The 14,794-nt window shown below is 32.3% G+C and overlaps 4 protein-coding genes across 4 annotated transcripts; 2 read left to right on the forward strand and 2 right to left on the reverse strand.

The window, feature by feature from the left end:
* Positions 1 to 337: 337 nt before the first annotated feature.
* LOC100181837 (cytochrome b561 domain-containing protein 2) lies at positions 338 to 2,130 on the reverse strand. The gene is made up of 3 exons (XM_002124661.4): positions 1,940 to 2,130; positions 1,633 to 1,751; positions 338 to 1,183 (listed from the first exon to the last, which is right to left on the reverse strand). Exons 1-3 carry the CDS (start codon positions 2,091 to 2,093, stop codon positions 743 to 745), a joined length of 714 nt encoding a protein of 237 aa, XP_002124697.1. The 5' UTR covers positions 2,094 to 2,130; the 3' UTR covers positions 338 to 742.
* A 224-nt stretch (positions 2,131 to 2,354) lies between these two features.
* On the forward strand, positions 2,355 to 5,186 carry LOC100185835. The gene is made up of 6 exons (XM_002129801.4): positions 2,355 to 2,577; positions 2,644 to 2,748; positions 3,001 to 3,163; positions 3,574 to 3,698; positions 3,965 to 4,118; positions 4,373 to 5,186. The coding sequence occupies exons 1-6, from the start codon at positions 2,483 to 2,485 to the stop codon at positions 4,733 to 4,735; spliced, it is 1,005 nt and encodes a 334-aa protein (XP_002129837.1). The 5' UTR covers positions 2,355 to 2,482; the 3' UTR covers positions 4,736 to 5,186.
* A 286-nt stretch (positions 5,187 to 5,472) lies between these two features.
* On the forward strand, positions 5,473 to 13,278 carry LOC100177957 (tyrosine-protein kinase RYK). The gene is made up of 15 exons (XM_002129733.4): positions 5,473 to 5,705; positions 6,034 to 6,200; positions 6,714 to 6,782; positions 6,867 to 7,050; positions 7,434 to 7,496; positions 7,805 to 7,943; positions 8,287 to 8,378; positions 8,534 to 8,633; positions 9,173 to 9,276; positions 9,712 to 9,858; positions 10,363 to 10,496; positions 11,197 to 11,267; positions 11,617 to 11,776; positions 12,496 to 12,632; positions 12,936 to 13,278. Exons 1-15 carry the CDS (start codon positions 5,603 to 5,605, stop codon positions 13,045 to 13,047), a joined length of 1,782 nt encoding a protein of 593 aa, XP_002129769.1. The 5' UTR covers positions 5,473 to 5,602; the 3' UTR covers positions 13,048 to 13,278.
* LOC100175630 (protein D2) lies at positions 13,272 to 14,776 on the reverse strand. Its single transcript, XM_002129687.4, has 4 exons — positions 14,654 to 14,776; positions 14,344 to 14,488; positions 14,019 to 14,223; positions 13,272 to 13,699 (listed from the first exon to the last, which is right to left on the reverse strand). Exons 2-4 carry the CDS (start codon positions 14,464 to 14,466, stop codon positions 13,494 to 13,496), a joined length of 534 nt encoding a protein of 177 aa, XP_002129723.1. The 5' UTR covers positions 14,467 to 14,488; positions 14,654 to 14,776; the 3' UTR covers positions 13,272 to 13,493.
* Positions 14,777 to 14,794: the final 18 nt, after the last annotated feature.

Consider the following 14,794-nt stretch of genomic DNA (forward strand, 5'->3'; position numbering starts at 1 on the left):
ATCTTAAAATTTTCTGCAACTTTTCAAGGTTAATAGTATAATTGTAGTCTATATTATATGCACTACTTTTGTGTAAGCATTCATTTCAAGCAGGGCTTTCCATTTCTAAAATTTTATGCTACTCTTCACGGTAAATAGCAGAAACTATAATATAGGCTTTTGTGTAAAATGGAAAAACTCTCAACGACACCTTGCTGGGTCACTAACACCAACTTAGTAGCCCTGCTCTTAACCATACAACCTTTAATTACAATAATATAAAGGACTATATATATTCAATCAAAATTACTGATTAAAAACTAGCCTAATTTCAAAGTGTTTAATTATAATAACAACATAATTTCTTGCAATATTTATTATTCAATCCATCAACCAAGTTGCACAAATAACGAGTTAACTCATTTTACTTCTCTTTGCACAGTAATGCTTAAAAAACAATATTTCCACATGTTGGATAGGTATTATTGTATCAATCTGAATCATAATTTAGCACTTTAAAACAACTAAAAGTAGCCTTTGCTAATGCAACTCTAAAGATTCACAACATAAAAAGTTTGCACAATTAAGTCACCAAAACCAAAAAGTCTGTGGCAATTTCCCCCACCTATACTGTTGACATAAGTTATAATATATATTTAAATCAATGCATTTGTCGCAGCGCATTTTAAACTCTGCTTATTATATTCATACAACACATAATGCAATGTTAGGAAGTGTAAAAAATTTAAAATTATAGTAAAACCTACAAAGGTGCGGACTTTCTTGTGATGGGCAAGTATGCGTTGGTGACTTGGTTCATTACAATAAAGCAACACCATGTTGGACAAAAGAAACATAATCCCCAAATAAAACCATCCACCCCCGCGGACTTGACAACAAAATTGGAAAATAAAGATAACACAACGGTAATACAAGCAAGGGTAAAGCCCAGTAAGCCGAATGTAGCGTGATATACTTTTAATTGCATAAGCTTCCAGTTCCATTTCTTTGCAGCTTGTGGATAAAGCAAAAATATCCCGAATAAAGCTTGGACAATAACATAAATAACAGTTATCAGTCCAAAAGTGCCATGCCACGATTTAAAATGTTCTTTGTTGTTTCTTATTTTGTTGATCACGATTGCAGAGAAACCTAAAATCCCACTAACTACTGCACAGGTTTGTAGAATCCAGTGTATTCGGACCTGAAACATGTATTCTTATTATGGTATTTATTAAAACAATACTACTTGTAGAAGGTTGAGACATGGTATTATTTCAACATGATGGAAGCATAAGCCTTTATTACTAGGGGACTTGACTACAAAGTGGAGGTAGTACAGTCTGCAAAATATGGCAGTTCGGTTGTGGATGAGACCTCACGCGTATATGACAGTTGTTTTTTGTGTGCGCGGGTGCTTTCTATCAATAAAAAACGGCATGCAATGTGTGTAATTTCCAAATAACATTAGGAAACCGTTAGTTAAATACAGATTTGGTTTGTTTATTTAAAAAAAACACCTGTGCACCTGTCATACTCTGCAGACTGGGGAGTAATGAATGGATAACATTGTTTTGGGCAAATATGCCATTTTAGGTGACTTTTTATGCCGAAGGTCCACTAGCACACTTAATAATAACAATATGTAACAACCTTAGTCTTCCGAGATGCCTTTATAAATAGACTACTTTCCGGCGAAAACACCAAAATAGCTTCAACCATCAAACAGCTAAATGCGAGAGACATCAATGTAGGGTGCCATGAAAACAAACCTGAAATTCAAATAGGTGTTATATTTGTTCTACAAAACCTTTTGGTGCTAATGAAGTCTCGTAGGGGGGGGGAGATTCTTAACTAGCGCCCAGTCATTATTTTAGCAGTATTTCTGTACAACTATACTTGTTAATAACGTAAACAGAGGATAAAAAAAGTAATGTTAGATTATACGACATTTTCTTACTTGAGCCAGGACTGGATATGTAAAAGATATAAGCGGTGAAAGCTATAGCGGCAAAATGGGCAACCATGCTGCAGATTCCACGCAAAACAGCAAGAACTCTATCCCCAGGTTTCTGCGTCTTCATAGAAGCAGTTTCCGTTTCCAAAGAAGTCATAACGGAATGCAACCAAGCGTTAACTCGCCAACGTTAATAATTAACCTGAATCAGTGATGACAGTTTAATTTCTAAAAGTTAATATGCAATGGTATGAGCAAAATATTTTAGTTATAGATTAAAAAGGTACATTACAAAGGGTAATATGTAACCTAATACTTCATATTTTAAAAAATAAAAATACATTTAAAGCTATAATTGGATAAAATACTTTAATCTGACTAACTCCTCGAGTGGAAGCACTGCGTATTTGGGATTTCCCCTTTTTTAAACAAACCTAACAAAATAATTTTTCCACTTTAGTTCCTTATTTTTATTGTGCTTTTCCCGTGTTATGTTAAATACTTATATTTTGCTTCAAAAAGTAAAGCCACCATACTTCATTTATCATGACGGCCATGTTTCAAGAAATTATCAATGAACTTTTAGTTGGCAAATCAGCTTTGTCCGACTTTGGAACTAAACTGGTTGCGGAACATGGAGCGTACGTATTTGTGTTTAGTGTAATAATAAACAATGTGAACAAATTAATAAAAATACTTGTTTACAGTGAAACGTTAAAAGATAAACGTCCAAAAGATAAAAGGCCACCAAAAAAATGCCGAAGCTGCAATCGAACTGACACAGCGTTTATCAAACTTCGAAAATGCGCGAGGTATGTTTCTAAATGGGTCCCTTTAAATAGTGCATGTCCGCTATGTTTACAATATTCACTATATCTTCTATGTTATGTTGTCCATGATCTTCACAACATAGTGAACATAGCCAACATGCACTAATTAAAGGGGCTGTTTCTAAATAACTGACTAAAAACTAGGTTACTCCCTTCGAAATTGGGAGGAGAAAAGCAAATGAAAAACAAGTCCCAATCTTACCCCACTCTACTATAACCAGTTTATCTGTTTAGGTGCAAGACATTACCCATGTCAAAATCGTTATGCAGTTATTACTGTAGCACGACCTGTCAGCAGGAAAACTGGAAATATCATTGGCATGAACATAGGTGGTTGGAGAATCAGAGCACCCGTATAGTCTTAAGCCACAAGAAAGAATTTGCCGAGCATTTTCAGGTATGTATTAGTTTTTTGGTACAAAAGTTTCATCTTGTTAGGTGTTGGGGCTTGGGACCATTTTGGAAATCCCAAAATTTAAAAAAGGATACCTAAATTTCAAAAGATTATTTCACCCTATGAATTGGGTTTCTGTGTCCAATTAGCAGAATTCTTAATTCGTAGAATAGAATTATTACTGAAAAGGAAAGTCCAACCTAAAATAAATATATAAAATTTATGAAAGTTATATATGAAAACAATGCATGGGATTTCCCAATCACATAAGAAAAAGTTACTTGGCCGTTTTTAGTATCTAAACTACTGAAGCAAATTTAAAACAAAGTTTGGATTGGTATCCTGAATGTTTGGATTTTTGGTATTCCGAAAGCTCCGGCTTTACCATTAACATCATATATTATGTATCATAGGACACATTAAAAGCAATGAAAGAAGAGGAATTTGAGGAAACAAGAAGACTGAGAAGATATTTGTTCGAAGAAAGTCAACAAAGAAACAAGAATGGAGCATCAAAAGAATCACAAATCAATTTTAGGTAAGAATTTAAACATTTATTTACTTGCATTTGCTTTTTGTATGGGGAAGGTCTATTAATAAGGTAAGAAGAGGATTTGAGCCAACAATGGGCCATGCCCTCAAAAATATATTTAAAGCATTGTACTACTAAATGAAAAAAAATAGAAATATCTCTTCACAAGGTTTTAACCTTAAGTTTTTTTTTTGTGTAACCATAGAACATGAGAAGGTAGATGCTTACGGATTATTTGATTTTTTTAAACATCTTAAACAACTTTTGTTTAGGAATGTTCTTGTAGCGAACAGAAATCAACAGACTGAGAAAGACTTGGTGATAGTTGAACCTGCATATCAAATTCCAAGGTATACGGCAGAATCTGTTGCCTCAATTGCAGTTGATACTTGGGACATTCCACCAGAAGAAATGCCAAGAGCATTAGTAAGTTTATTTACAAGTTGTATTTAGGATTTATTGCTTTAAAATCACAATATGTCAAGTTCGGAAAGAAATTTCAAGTCCTAGATATTTTTTAAACATTGAATAAGTTTTATTCCAAAAAGCATAAAATACTTTATGATCATAATAAAAATTTTTAAACATAATAGTAATTAAACAAGAGAGTATGAAAACAATGCTCAATTTTTCAAAATCATTGAGAATATTTTAGAAATTCTTAATTTGAATAAATTTAGAAATATCCAAGAAATCAGATGTTGGCAATAACTTGGGAAGAAGGACAAGTGGAGAATAAACCACAAGAGAATCAAAGACCTAAAAAAACAAAAAGAAGGATAAATGTAAAAAAGGGCTCAGAAGAAGACCCTGAAAGCAAATGGAACCTGGCAATTGACTTGCTGACTCATGTAGTTGACTATAGAGTGGGGGGCCGTGGTACCGCTATAAGACGCGGCCAAGATGGGAAATTAATAAGAAAAAGCAACAAAATTGAACATCTTAAAAGTGGTATTCATAAAAAGACAGAATTGCAGAAATTAACAGATAACCCTTTACCTTGGGGCTTCTATTACCAATCGGTGCCTTCTATAACTGAATAATATCATTGTGAAATATTTTTCTTAAACTTGCAACTAATGGTGTATTGTTGCGTAATCATTTTTAACTAATATTTTTTATCAATAAGATTAATTGTGAATTCCTATTTGATTTGTTATTTTATCTTTCCCTTGCACTAAAATTAAATTGTTCCTTTTGATAATTCAAAACATGCAACCTATCAAAATCCTGTTCAAATGAAACTGGCAGAAATCTACTACAGTATACCTGTTTGAATCTCAGCTGAATGCTAACAGGTAACTGTATCTCACTCTTGGCTCATAGTATACCCACATATGCAGGAAACTTGAAATCTGATCTTCTGTTCTATGATTGATATTTCAATAGACATTAGCTTTATTATTGATTGCATAACCGGCAGTTTGTTATGTTGCTATAGTTAGATAGTATGTCAATGTAAAAATGGGAAAAGTAAAAAACACATTGGGTATACATTTGAATATTAAGTTTATTAATCACAACAGGTAGTTTTGTTAAGTGAATTGATGAGTGAGATGTTTTTATGTAGATGGTAAACAATTTGAGGGTCTGTTATGATTCGAGATATCATTGGGCACTTTTAAGTCTATTGTAATTATGCAGATATTATATATTATGATTAAATGCCTTTGTCATGCGACCTATGATTTACAACACATCGTTTGACTTACTTTAAAAAAGGCAAATATATACGGACGCATAAACGCAGATTTCCAATTTTAAACTACGATCACGTTGCGTTTTACGTGCGCACTCTCGTTTTCTTTTTTCGCGCGATCGGTGAAACAAATTCAGTCAATCAATTTAATCGTCTGTGCGCAACTGCGAAGATAGTGTACTAAACACTTCGTTTTCTTTTGTGCTGAGAAATGCGGGTATGTGCTTATATTTTGGCTGTGGTTTTACTACCATGCATGTCCAAATGCAGTATTGACCTTTATTTGGCCGAAGATCAAGTGGAAAAGTTATTTGGTAAGTTGAGTATAATACAACTCTGTCAGTTTCTATAGCCCATTGCATAGAGTTGTTGTGTGAATTACTTTACCTTTTTTTGTAAGTTTTAATAAATGGTGTCCCACCTTAGCACATATTATGAAATATGATGTTTGATCGTGTTTTAAACAATTAACAGCGGTCTATGGGACATGGGAGTTGTAAGGATAGACTGTTTTATCCTTCTTTGGATGTGCTTTGTTTACTACCAAATAGGACAAGAAACTAGAATGAAAAGCTGTCCTACCCTCTCCCACCCTACTATACTATACCATGCTTGTTACACGTATTTCAACATTTTTCACAGGCATAGCTGATGCTGAGATGTACTACATAAGGAACGGGATTATAAACGAAAATGCAGTGAATTTTGTTGCCCATGTTCAACCTGAACATACAGATCTTACATATTTGTGGAAAGTTACAAATAAAGCTATTACTGTTGCTTACGATTTGGACATTCTCGATGTACAGGTATATACAAAACATTATATATATAAATATATATATATAATTGCCAATTATTCGCTAATATTTTGTTTTAATCTTAGCAGGGTACCTTACAAAGTTACAGTTATGACGTTGGTGTATTTTTTTCAATAATTTTCATTGTAGAGTACATTAAAAGGAACCGAAAAATATGGCTCTTATAATAAAGCCCCATTAGCAGAGTACGGCTGCTATATACGCAAACTTCTGGGTTTCTTCACCACACTTGCTTTATGTATGGCTAATAATTTAGTATCAGATACATAATAATAAACACATATTATGTTCATGTTACTCAAGGAATTGAATCTTCTAGTTCTACATTAGGTTTTTAACGCGCTAATAAAATAATCACATTACTCACATGTCACATGAGACCTAGTCTTATTTTGCCTATTGGCATATACCCAAATGTTAAATTTTGCATATGGGCTGAAATATTATGCAGACTGTACAATATGTATCATATAAATTATCTGCATTAATTCCATTTTTCAGAAAAGCCCTGCACAATTAAATACTGGCAGTGTGGAGATGAACAAGCATTCCATATTATATCCACCAAAGGTTAGTAAGCAAATTGACATAAAAAACTTTTTCCAATTTTAATGCCGTAATTTTTGAACTTTAATTTTTTGTTCAAAAAATCAGCTGGAGTCAAAAAGTGGGACCATTAGGTACAGTGAGGACTTACAGCCTCAAACCCTGAAAGTCAGTCTGGTTTGCACTGGTGAAAGGGAAGGGAATGTTACAGTGACAATGAAACTTAAGTTAGTGATGGATTCTGGCACTGATTTAGTAGTCAACATCAAACGACTGAAGAAATGTTTAAAAAGTAAATATATGGATATATATATAGGTTTTTATTGGGATAAAAATTTAATTTACTTGTAAGTTTTCAAATGTGTTTGAGATCTTGTGTACATCAGAAGCGCCACAGATCATAGGAATTTCATCGACTTTTTTACGAAATTCATTTTATACATATTTTTCCCTATAACAACTCGTTTCTACCTTATTTTTCCAAGGATGTGTTTTTTAACCTGTATTGTGCCGCCGATTGTGTAGTATCTGTTTTCAAAGGTTATAAGTATTGTTAAAGTTTTAATTTCAACATTAAGGACAGTGTAAATAGTTTAGCAATCTTGAAAAAAATTGAATAAGTAAATATGTAAACATAAAGGGTAAATAATGTTTAAATATTTTTTTAATCTTTAGCTCATAGCTTTGTAGAAGACAAGCCTGTACTTACTGATCAACCAAGTGAACCAAATGATCAGGGTAATGTATGATTGAATAATTTTACTCGTATATGCAGGAACACATTTAATTCATCTAAAAAAACAAATCTGCAATAGACTGTAAACACCCCTGCAGTTTATATTAAAAGTGCTTTTATAAGTTATGTGAAAAATAAAGTTTTACTAAGTACTTTCTGATAGTAAGCTTATTGAGAAATAGGCCTATGAGAGCTACAGGGCAATTTGCTTACAGAGTGGTTTCTAGTCTACTTTAAATAAACATATTATGTTTAAATGTAGAACTAATTAATTATTAGACATGTTTATATTATTCTATTTTTCATACAGATTTAAACTTGGGAGGTACACAACAAAGCACGTCCGCTTTTTACATCTCTGTGTCTGTTGTTTCATCATTTATTGTGTTGATTGTGGTTGGTGTTACATTGTGGCATGTTCGTATGAGCAAACGATACCAACGTTCAGGGTAATGTTTTCTATTTAAAATTGTCATGCTTTTATTTGAATTAGAGACTGAGGATGCCATTTTTAGGCGAAATCGCTGAAATGTATAGGCTATCTTTTATTATACAATTTGTTGGACTTGGTTTTTGCCTGTAATGTTTTTGTAGCAGCAGATCCTCACTGTATTTCGTTATAAATGAATTGTTCAACTCTATGAGCTTTAGATTAGGGTCAGATTCATGGAGTTTATTACAGTTATTTTAGGTATTGTGTGTGATTCTATAAAAAAAGAAAAAGCTTAATGGTAATAACAATTTTTAAATTTTCTGCAAAAACAACCCATAAAAATAAATAATATTTTCCAGAGTGGACAACTGTATACCAATGCAACCTGGTGCCCAACATTTGAACCAGTTCCTGCGCCCAGATCTTCCCAACAATGCACTAAAACCGCCTTGTAAGTTTAAACTACTTTTCTTCTTTTTTTAATTTTTTAACATTACTTTTTTTGCTAATGCTTTTAAAGTTTTAATTTGAATTTGTATTGCCGTCAAAAATGTCTTTCTGTTCATTTTATTTTTATCTCTTTTTGTTTATCTTTTTTATTTTTAGCCCATTCAAGCTTAATGCAGATAATCACTCCGCTAATAAATGATCTTGGAACTGATATTAATGAAATTCAAAGCAAGTTATCAGCCATTGCCATTCCCAGGTGATATTTCTTTCTACAGCATGTTATTATTTTGCATTGGAGATTTTTAGCATGTGCAATTTTCACATAAAAATATCAGTTCAATTTTAGATTCCAAAACTGACAAATTCCGCTTCTGGCAAATTACTAAAAATTGCAGAGGAAAAACACTTAATGGCAATTGCTCTAAATCATTGATTCCTTCTGGGTTGTCATAATTGTCAGCCATATACTAAAAATGAAAAAATTATTGCTCATAAATAAAGTATATTCGATAACTTATCACTAGGCACGAGTTGTATAAAACATATCTACCCAATGATTTATAGTTATACGTACCTGGGCTGTAAGGACTGTCGTTGTTCCACTGCACAAGAGTAAATATAAATAAGATACATTCATTCATCACATGCAAACGAATCTACGAATGCAAAATTGTTTAAAATTATTATATTTCTGGCTGAGTAATTCTCAAAACAGTTAAGAGACGCTTTACTAAAAAAGATTAATTTTCTTGTATATGCCTACCTTAGCATTGGTTTACATTGTTTTAATTCCAGGGAAAATGTTGATATTGGTGAGCTTACATTGAAAGGAACGTTTGCAAGGATATATAAAGGAACATTAGATGATGGAACACCAGTCCTTATCAAGACTGTATCAGGTAGCTCTATTACTTCAGTTTATGTGTATATTTTTAGGTTCATATATTTATATTTTTATGTTTTTTTTGTAGGTGGAATAAACTGTATTAGTTTCTTTACCATAACTCTTTTATTATTATTATTTTAAAAGCCTATTTACCCTACGCCCTTACCCCTATGTGCTTTTTGCTATTTTTGTATATACGTTAATTTTACAATGACTTAAACACTTAATTTTAAAATCCAATTACCTTGTACAATAATCTAAATCCTACAAACACAAGCATGCTAAAAATGTAGCAATTCCAGTTAATATTTTCTCCTCATAACCGAACATCTAAACAGTTCCTTCTATTTTCTTCTTTTTTCTTTTTTTTCTTTCTACAAAAAATAATATATATATATATATTTGATTTTTTTGATAAAAACTTCTGTTTCTACTTTATTATTATTAGACATGGCAACTGAAGAACAAAAGCGATTGTTGTTATTTGAAAGCTCGCTGCTACGTGGCATGCACCATAGAAATCTACTATCAATGAAACATGTTGTTCTTCAAGATGATTCCACCCCACCAATGGTCTTATTCCATTTTATGGAAGGTGATAAATTGAGTTTTTAATTTGATGTGTTTTGTTTAATGGCTGCATTGGTGCATAAAAAAAGTTTTTAAGCCTTCAAGACTTAAGTATCAACTTGATTTCATTTTTTAAATTAAGCTCAAAGAGTCTATCTAAGTAGAAGTTACTACTTACGTATAGCTGATTAGCAGTTTGGGGTAAAATGGGACATGCTTACATTCTTTTTTTCCTGTCCCATTTGGTAATAAGCAAAGAATATAAGTACTAATACCAAATAGTTATTACTGGGTTAAGGGTACTACTTACATATAGTAAGTTGGGATAAAATACAACATATTTTTATTTTTTCCTGTCTGATTTTGTAGTAAACAAAGAATATTTACAGAATGAAAGAGACGTAGCCATGCGATACAACAATTAAAAAATATTGTTAATTGTTTTAAACGCAATTTAAAAAATATTGGATTAGGTTGCTAACAAGATTCCATCTTACCCCACAGTACTGTATTCTTGGTTTTATCCCAGGTGGAAATCTAAAGCATTACCTGCAAGGATTAAAATTGAAGGAATCACCAGGACTTGTGTCTGGAATATTTGGTTCAGGGTCAACAAAATATGAACAAGTTTCGACGCAAGATCTTGTAGAGATGGCTATACAGGTATTTTGCTCTTTATTAATACAGATCTGCCTAATATGGGTATGTAAGGATGCATGTGTGACCTGGAATTGACTTTGATATAGTACTGTGGGTTGAAATGGGATACCATTAGCACTAGAAACTAATTCTCCTATTTCCTGATCATGTTTTGTACAATTAAGTAAAAGCTTTTTTAGAGTGGCGGGGCACATTGTATAATTCTGTAAATATTCATTGTTTACAAACAAATGGGATGGAAGATAGGAAAAAATATGTCTCTGTAAATAATATAGGTACACAACGTAGTAACAGGTAATTAGGTGATAATGCACCAATTAAAGGTCATAACATGGGCATGCCTGAAGACCACCCTTGTTTTTTAAAACGATAGGTGCCATTGCTTGTATGTATTTATTGGTTCAGTACTAGACATACTTAAGCTGATAAAGGTATTTTTCTGTATTGTTTTTTTTTTAAATTATTACAGAAATACGGTCAACCTTTTCATAAATGGTTTTATTCTAGTATTAGTTGTATAAACTGTGTATCAAGTTATCTATTCTATATGGGTGAGAACGTGAGATTTTTCAGTGGGGCACGCCATGGCTCTGGGATTTTGGCTTAAGTTGACACCTAATTGTCTTATTAAGTATCAATAAAATTAAAGCTATGAAATGTATTGTAAATTAGTACGTTTACCTATTTTATATTTATTTGTCAGATTGCTTGTGGTATGACTTATTTATCAAAAAGAGGATTAGTGCACAAAGATTTGGCTGCAAGAAATTGTGTGTAAGTAAAATTTTGGAGATATATAAATGTAATTAAAATTAAATGCACTTTGTATGCAAGTGTAATGAGGCACTAGGTGTATGAAACAAAAAAGGCAACGTTATAAGGCATGTCGTTTTTCTACAACGGCAGAATAAAGCAAATTAGTTTCATTTAAAAGTACATTTATTTCTTAAACAGTATTTTATTTATAATGTCTCAAATTAAATTCAAAGTTACATTTATTTCTAATACAATTTTTTTATAATATATCAATTTAAGTTACGTTTATTTCGGATACTGTTTTTATAACATCTCAAAATAAATTCGAGTAACATTTAATTCTAACAATGTATTTTATATACCACAGAATCGACAGAGATCTAAAAGTAAAAATTTCTGACAACGCATTATCACGGGATGCTTTCCCTGCCGATTATTGTTGCCTTGGCGATAATGAAAACCGACCAGTAAGATGGCTAGGTCTTGAAAGTTTGGTTCACAAAGTATATTCCTCTGCAAGTGACGTGGTAAGTTGTTATTGCTGATATATAGTAGGATGGGGAAAGATGGGATGCATTTTACATTTTTTCATCAAATTGAGACACATTTTCATTTGGTAATGAACAAAAGACATTTAAAGATATATAAAAATATATTCTCACGATTTCCATAGACCTTTGTTAATTGTTTAAAACTTAATCAGGCCAATTGGATATTATGTTCTGAAGGTGTTCCATTTCCCCCATTCTACTATACATACACGTATGTTTTCAAAAACCAGGGTGATGTTTAGACCGCTGTCAGGATATATTTGTTCCAACCGCTCAATTTGTATCGCAGTGGTTACTAGTTAGGACGAATGCAATACGAGGTCTATAAAATGCAGTTTGGCTAAAAAACATTCCCGGGCAAAATATTATCGAAAATATTTTGCACCGTTTCAAGGTAGATTTCTACCATTATATTTGAACTACTGCGCATGAAATTTTATCGAACATAATGTAGGAAGACCGTAATGCCAATATACCAATGGCTAAGAGACATCTATTTGTCTCTTAATATTACTAGATTTCATATGTTTATATTATAGTAGTTTTGGGATGTTTTGAATTTTTATCAAAACTTTGTAGCGATTATTTAAAAATATTTCCTAAAATTTAAACAAAATTGGTAAATAAAAGTTATATTGGATTTACTGATTCTATATACTTAAACAAATATTTAAAAAATGTAATGATTATTGCAGTGGTCCTTTGGAGTTTTATTATGGGAGTTACAGTCCCTAGCTGCTACACCATATGCAGATATTGATGATTTTGAAATGGCTAGCTATTTGAAAGATGGTTTTCGTCTAAGTCAACCAATCAACTGCCCAGATCATTTGTAAGTTTCAACTCAACTTTAAACTGTGTTCATTCTGGTAGATTCTAATGTGTACTCACTTGTTTTGAGAATATTTGTTTGGGATACTTAGCTAATTCAAGCCTAAATCCCAATTATCCTTGAATGCCTTGCTGTAGAACCTCACCCATATAGAATGTACAAGTCCTTTGCTAGTATAAAAATGTAATTTCTTCGAAAAGATAAAGCATTTTGTTTAGTTATATTTATATACCATGAAATTTTGCACTATTATGTCTGTAAATTTTCAAAACAATCCTTTTTAAAAACTTGTTTTTATTTCAGGTACAGCATAATTGCAAGTTGTTGGCATTACTCACCAGACCAAAGACCCTCCTTTACCAAACTCCTACAAATGCTTACTGAGTTTTATGCAGAACTAGAAGTCTATGTGTAAACTTTACTATTTCATTTTTCTACATTTTTATATCATGAACAACTGTAAAGTGGTCCGAAATTGGTAATTTTTACTGGCTCTTTTGCTTGTACATAACTGCCAATATTTTAAACAGTTTCTTTTCTACAATTTTATATCATAAATGTCTGTAAAGTGGTCCTAAAATGATAATTTTACTGGCTTGTATATTAGTGCCAATTACCTAGCTTTGTAATAAAAACTAATCCTGTATTTTGTAGTTTATTGTATGTGTTAAAAAAGAATGAATTACAGTATTATTGAACTCAATTAGATTAAAAAAGCAGGGTTATAACACAGAGCAAAAAATAAAAAACATTTCCACAATAAGCTAATGGTTCAGTTGTACAAAAAAATATAGTTCAAAACTTAAAGTTCACTGATTTAAATTTAGCATACAGCAACACTTGTAATTTGTTTATTGTGTTTTATTGGAACTTAGCATACAGCAAAGGTACGTAGTCGTCATATTGGGCTTGGAAACACGCAGCAGCAACTAAACACCCAAGTTTGTATTTCTTTGCAATGTCCTGAATTTTCTGTGTGTCTCGTCCTTTCATTACCATACCAATTTTGTCTGAGGTTTCTACTTTTTCATTTTGTTCATAAACAAGGAAGACATACCGGTGAAGACCTGAAAATATATCACAGTATGTTTATGTATGTAACTAATTCAGCCTCCAGTGATAGTTAGTTGTTATAACACTGATGTTCTGTTTCATACACCTCGTGCTACTACGCATGACATGTTTGTTTTTCGGTGTGCCTGACAATTTAGACAATTCATTATTAACCACTGGGTTTGGAGCAATTGTTTAGGTGTCTTGCCTATAGACACAATGTCCACAATAGTAGCAGCGACAAGTCTTGAACCAAAAACCTCTAGGTTACAATCAGACTCGCTAACCATATTGCCACGGCAGCAAACAATTGAAAAATACTACAATACAGACCTGTTCCTTCAGGTGGTCCTGCCCCAACATATTCAGCCACAACCTGGCCCTCCTTTATATTAGTTCCTGGTATGTTAATAACACCCCAGTGATACCACTCTCGAAATTTTGGTTCTGCTCGGCTGGGGGCATCAGGGTCTGTCATGAAAATGGAATACAATTTTCCATTTTCTGTCGTCCAAGTTACTGTTGGTTCGTTTTGCACCTGAAATTAACAGAAATAAGATAATTCGTTTTTTTATTACAAAAAAAATGATTTTTGAGGGTAAGTGAATGCTAAAAACCTATGTAAGATTTTTTTGTTATAGGATTTTAATGTTCTTACCACTGTTGGTGTTGTTATTTGGCCGATTTCGTTCAAATGAAAGTCATTGAATTTGACATTGGCTTGCTCCTTGGGGCAATCCTCAACTTGGTCCAACTCGTTTTTTGACCACGCCGATTCCATAATTGCAAAATTCAATTGTCACCTTCAATAAATGAAAGTATCGAAACTTCGTGAAAACGACAGTCCTTATAATACTGTTTTAAAAAAGGTTTTCATTTTTATGATGCCAGTATAATTTAAACCGAACTAAAGCTGTATTTTACGTATTTAAATCTATTTAAGAGAGTGTAATATACGAACAACATACCAAATTTGACATGCGACGCTCGTTGCTGCTGCAATCGTGTTGAATAAAGCGAGTACAGTATTGAGAATTTACGAAAAAGGCAAAGTTAGGTTTTAAGAAAAAGGCAAAACATCAGTAATCCACCGACATAGGAAAGCAATA

Source organism: Ciona intestinalis, chromosome 1, assembly GCF_000224145.3.
Source record: "Ciona intestinalis chromosome 1, KH, whole genome shotgun sequence".
In the NCBI taxonomy this organism is placed as follows: domain Eukaryota; kingdom Metazoa; phylum Chordata; class Ascidiacea; order Phlebobranchia; family Cionidae; genus Ciona; species Ciona intestinalis.